Genomic DNA, 4,980 nt, shown 5'->3' on the forward strand with positions numbered 1-4,980 from the left:
ATGAAAAAAAAAATGCAAAAAGCTGGTTGGTTGAGTTCAACTTCAACCTTTTTATTTAACTTGAAATGCAAGAGGTCTATTGCAACAAAAATGGTGTTATATTGTACAAGTGATGATGCATGATGCCCCATTTGTGGGACCCTAGCATTCCCATATGCACATAGTGACAACTTAACTAGTTCAATACAAAAAAAAAAAAAAAAATTGTGTATACAAGCACTTCATTCTCTAAGAAAGTAGATTATCAGGTATGGTTCAAAACGAAAGCCAATGTACGGACTCTTACAGCATACAATACAAGTCAGAGTCAAATCCAGGTATGAATCCCAGATTTGTGTATTTGATGCTATACAAAACAGCATTCAGTAATAATCTGTACTGTATCTGTATGTTACCACCCATGAACACAACAAAACAAAAACAAAAAATCAACATTTACAAAAATCATGTTGAGAAGAACCGAACCAACGGACAGGATTACCCAACTAATCTGATCCAGGCACTTCCTGATCGTTAGATGAATCAGATGGTGGATGTGAATGTGAAGTAGAAGTAGATGGGCCAGATTGAGATTGGGGTTTCTTGAACTGGACCAAAATCATGGTCATATTATCACACCCTTCCCCACCAGAAGTCGGTGCTAAACACCTATCAAATACCTTCTCACACACCACTGACAGCTTACTTTCCTGCATCATTTCATTTATGGCTAATGGTCATATTCTCATCATACAAGTTAGAAAATAGTGTAAATTACAACTTTAATCCCTGTGGTTTATAGATTTAGTCCAATTGTTTCATTTGTTGCATTGGTAGCTGCTAAAGTTTGGTTTTGTTGCAAATTAAGTCCCTGACACTAACAGTGTATACCAGGGATGAACTTTGCAACAAAACCAATAACTTTTGACATACCACAGGGACTAAACTTGTAATTTACTCTAAAGAGTTTGTCCGGTGTGGTCATGTGTAATAAAAGGAAGCTAACAAGGCGGCGTATAAGTATATAATGTTGTGTTGATGGGCTTACAGTTTTTAGTTGTTCATGAACAAAGTCTACAAGTTGCTGGCTTGACATGCAGTCCCTGTATAATAATAAACTTTAAGTAAAACATGTATTTTATAATAGACGAATGTTGACAAAATTTTGTGTAATAATATTGTAAGCTAAAATATAAAAATGAATGAAGTAAAATAGAAAAAGCTTACCATATTCCATCGCAGGCAAGAACAAGAAAATCATCATCATCACAAAGCTCAACCTAGTTGGAGGAAGAATGGGAAAAAGCAAGTCATGTTATCTGGACCCACAATAATAAGCATTTTATTAGCAAATTTTATGTTTTTAAGCAACTTATGATGCTAATTGCTAATGCTACCTACATATGGCCTGAAAAATCATAATGTCAATGCTTCAACATACCGTGTTTATATCAGGATTTGCAGTTAGAATTTGTTTTTCAGGGGGAAGTGTTTTATCTTTTTTCAGCTCCATATCACCTGAACGTGATATAATGGTAATAATAAGAAAGGTTTTCTAAGAAATTGAAAAAAAAAAGAGAGAGAGAGAAGTACCGATAGCTCTAGCCAAGTTTAGACTCCCATTAACTCGACCATAATGAATATAACCACCAGCTTTATATATCCTTTCTCTCTCAACTTCAAGATCAGGCTTATGGTCTTTTGATAAATTATACGCCTGTATGTATAAAAAGTTGAATGCATATTCATGATTCATGAATGAAAATGGAAAAAAAAAAACATATACAAGTTATCATAGTGACAAAAACAACATTCATTACCTGACCCTTGCGGGATATGACACAACGAGAGTCACCAGCATTTGCTACAACAAGTTGATTATTATGGATGATTGCCACACAAGCTGTGCTGCCACATGCGGGTCCCTCATAATTAGAATGTGGTCCCTACATACATACATCAATCATTGAAACAGCTCATTTCATCCAGACATCAGTATATTTGGTGTGTATGAAGGAAGAAAGTACCTCCTCAGTAGACCAATTATCATTTAGACCTTTTAAATCATTACCCTTTGGTGACCAAATTAGTCCCTCTATCATGCCACTGAATTGATCCATTTTATTTCCCAATATAGCCAACTCTCTCCAGCCACGTTGTCCACACATCATCTCATCCATTCTGCATAAAGATATACCAATTTCTTCAGATAACAGACAAGACAAAACAGCCATGTATTTGCTTAGTGAATAAAACAACATAGAAGAGTAACCTGAGAAAAGATTTCTGGGCAGCAGTTCCAATATCACCAGCAGAATAAGCTTCCTGCTTCAGGACTTGCTGGTGAAGATACTTGGCACAGAACTTAGAGACTGCCTGACCTGCAAGATAAAAAAAGCTTAGTGAGGACACCTCACTATAGATGCAAGTTTAGATAAAGGTACAATACAACACCCATTTATATGAAGAAACAAACGTGTGTGTGTGTGTGTGTAATCTGTATCCATATGCTTACCTCCATGGCCATCATAAACGCCAAAGAAAGATGTGGAGTTGTCCAAGTCAAGTAAAGCAGCATGCTACCAAACACCTCATATTGGCACATAAAATCTTGGTAAGTATACTATATTGATCAATGTTTTGGGGTAATAGAGAAACTCCAACAAGATTATAAAAGAATTAAACTATCATACCTTTTTAGAATATAGAAAATCCAAACAGGAACAATAGCTTATATAACTAACAAGTAGCCTATACTAGGGACTTACAGCATCTTCCATTGATGTGCGCCACCCTTGCATGGATGAGACTCCATATCTCAGTTTCTCATTCTCACCATCGTCGGATGTTTTATCAGTTTTAGGTGTGCTTAGGTAAACCCCCATATCTAGTAATCAATCCGGATGTTAAACCTAAAATCCCAAAATCATCAATCACAATTACAAAAGTTACAGTTAGATATAAAATTAGACGCAACATGCCCACATCTGGCATGCTAAAGAAAAATACAGCTATATCACTTCATATGTACAGTATATTATCAGACACCTAAAACCAGTACAGTTCAGATGCATCATGAAATCACGAAACAAATAAAGGCAACGATACCAAAACACCAAACAGAAACACAGATTCCAAACGGTCATGCCCTAAAATGCTAAGCCTAATTGAAATTTCAAACAATTATCGAATCAATGGCAAATCTAACGTAATATTAAATATTCCACAAAGTTCAAATCTAGAAAACGAAGATGCTCACATAAAGCCCAATCACGATGGATCAACGATTTCAAAAACGAAATGACAGATTAAGGGTGAATCGAATTGTAAAAATTATCTATTTCTAAGCGAGCATCCGAGTGTAATTAAGATCTACGCCGCATCACAACAAATCAAATATTCAAATTAACGAAACTTACGAGAGATTGGAATTGTCCGTACAGTTTTGTTCCAGTGGCGAACCCCCCAGTCCCCAGAGTACTTGGGTTACTGAATTAGCCCGGGTAAAAAAGGGGGATTGAATTTTGGATGGATTATTTATCGGCCAGGTGGAATACACTTATTGGGTTACATAAAAAAAATATTGATAATTGTCAATTTTGGGGTTTTTGATTGGGCTCAAAATATCAAACATTAAAATTCTAAAATTCCAAGATTCTCTTATACAATCTTATTTTGATTTATTCACACAACACGAAATATAGTTTTTTTGGAGTTTGGTATTTCAATTTCTTCAAGAAAGACGAAGGTTTATTATGGGCAAACATAGTTAAGTAATACATGTATGAAAGAAAAAAGATAAATAAAGGATTTGTAGTCAATGAATTTGAATATCTTTGAATCATGTAGATTCATATTGATATTTATCGTTCATATTTGGGTCAACAATAAAAATCAAATGTGAGATATTATATAAATTAAATGTGAGATATTATATGAAAACGATTTGTGTTTCAAGCATAAAACATAAAGTAACGTTCAATATACAAATAATTTAGTTTTGTAAGCTATTTCTAGATAGACGAAATATAAACGCATATACTCATTTATCCAAAAGTGGGGTTGTGAGCTAGCTTGGGCATATTCAAACTATGTTTGTTTCTTATGTGATATTTTGCTATGCCAATTATGTTTTCCACTATCTTCCAAGTCTAAAATTCTGCCTATTGGACTCCCAATGAGTGTTGTCCTTTGACATCATCTTTCCTTCGTTTTTCGTTGTTTTTAGGATTAAACCCGTCTTATGTAATATTTTCATATAGAATGTAGAAGTTTTGAGCGAAATTAGTAAAAGAAAATTTAGAAAACAAAACATAAATAATAAAAGAAAGTTATAAGTAAATGAATCATAAAAGTTAGATTAAATATAAAAGAAAAAAATCAATTTAGGCTTGAAATTAGAAAATAAACAATAAAGGATTAAAATTGACAAGCTAGTCAAACTTGGGGTTGGATTTAAAAATAATTGGACCTACAATCTACAACCTACTTGTTAGGAAATTAGTAAAAAATGGCAAAAGTCTTAGTTATAAAACTTCATTGTTTATTGTTTAATAGGTTAATGTCATAAAAACCTTCCGTTTTTCAGGGTTTTGTTGGTTTATCCCAAGTTGGATTTTATGTCCGTTTTTACCCTCATATTTTTCAAAAAAATGTTTGGTTTTACCCTTTTACCGGTGATAATAAGTTTTCTGGGTTACCATTATATTAACTTCGCAAAAAACCCTTAAATTCACAGTTTTTTTTTACGTTTTTTTTACACTTTTACCCTAAGTATTTTTTCATAATATACGTATTCATGCAAAAATCGTGTTTATGTACAAAAAAAATGTTTAATTAAATGTTGTATTTATAGTTTTTTAATATTATATATAAACACGTTTATGATTGAACAAGTTTTGTTATTGATATGTATATTTTTAAATACATAAAAGTATGTATTTGTAGTTCTAAAAATGTATTACATTATTTTTTATTACATTTTAAATGGTTTATCCAGGG

General features: G+C 32.9%; 1 protein-coding gene across 4 annotated transcripts; it reads right to left on the minus strand.

Moving 5' to 3' along the window:
- Window positions 1-224: 224 nt before the first annotated feature.
- On the minus strand, window positions 225-3,554 carry LOC145052146 (putative protein phosphatase 2C 60). Of its 4 annotated transcripts, none has more exons than XM_078999955.1 (11): window positions 3,399-3,554; window positions 2,748-2,891; window positions 2,495-2,558; window positions 2,252-2,360; window positions 2,007-2,160; window positions 1,800-1,925; window positions 1,573-1,696; window positions 1,421-1,497; window positions 1,207-1,259; window positions 1,028-1,082; window positions 225-689 (listed from the first exon to the last, which is right to left on the minus strand). In XM_078999955.1, exons 2-11 carry the CDS (start codon window positions 2,862-2,864, stop codon window positions 486-488), a joined length of 1,083 nt encoding a protein of 360 aa, XP_078856081.1. In that variant the 5' UTR covers window positions 2,865-2,891; window positions 3,399-3,554; the 3' UTR covers window positions 225-485. The 4 variants fall into 4 exon arrangements, with proteins under 4 accessions (XP_078856081.1, XP_078856083.1, XP_078856084.1 ...); XM_078999957.1 differs by having other exon boundaries at window positions 3,421-3,539; XM_078999958.1 differs by having other exon boundaries at window positions 2,748-2,866; window positions 3,399-3,488.
- Window positions 3,555-4,980: the final 1,426 nt, after the last annotated feature.

The sequence above is a fragment of the Lactuca serriola genome, chromosome 5, assembly GCF_051521515.1.
Source record: "Lactuca serriola cultivar US96UC23 chromosome 5, Lser_US96UC23_V15, whole genome shotgun sequence".
Classification (NCBI taxonomy): Eukaryota; Viridiplantae; Streptophyta; class Magnoliopsida; order Asterales; family Asteraceae; genus Lactuca; species Lactuca serriola.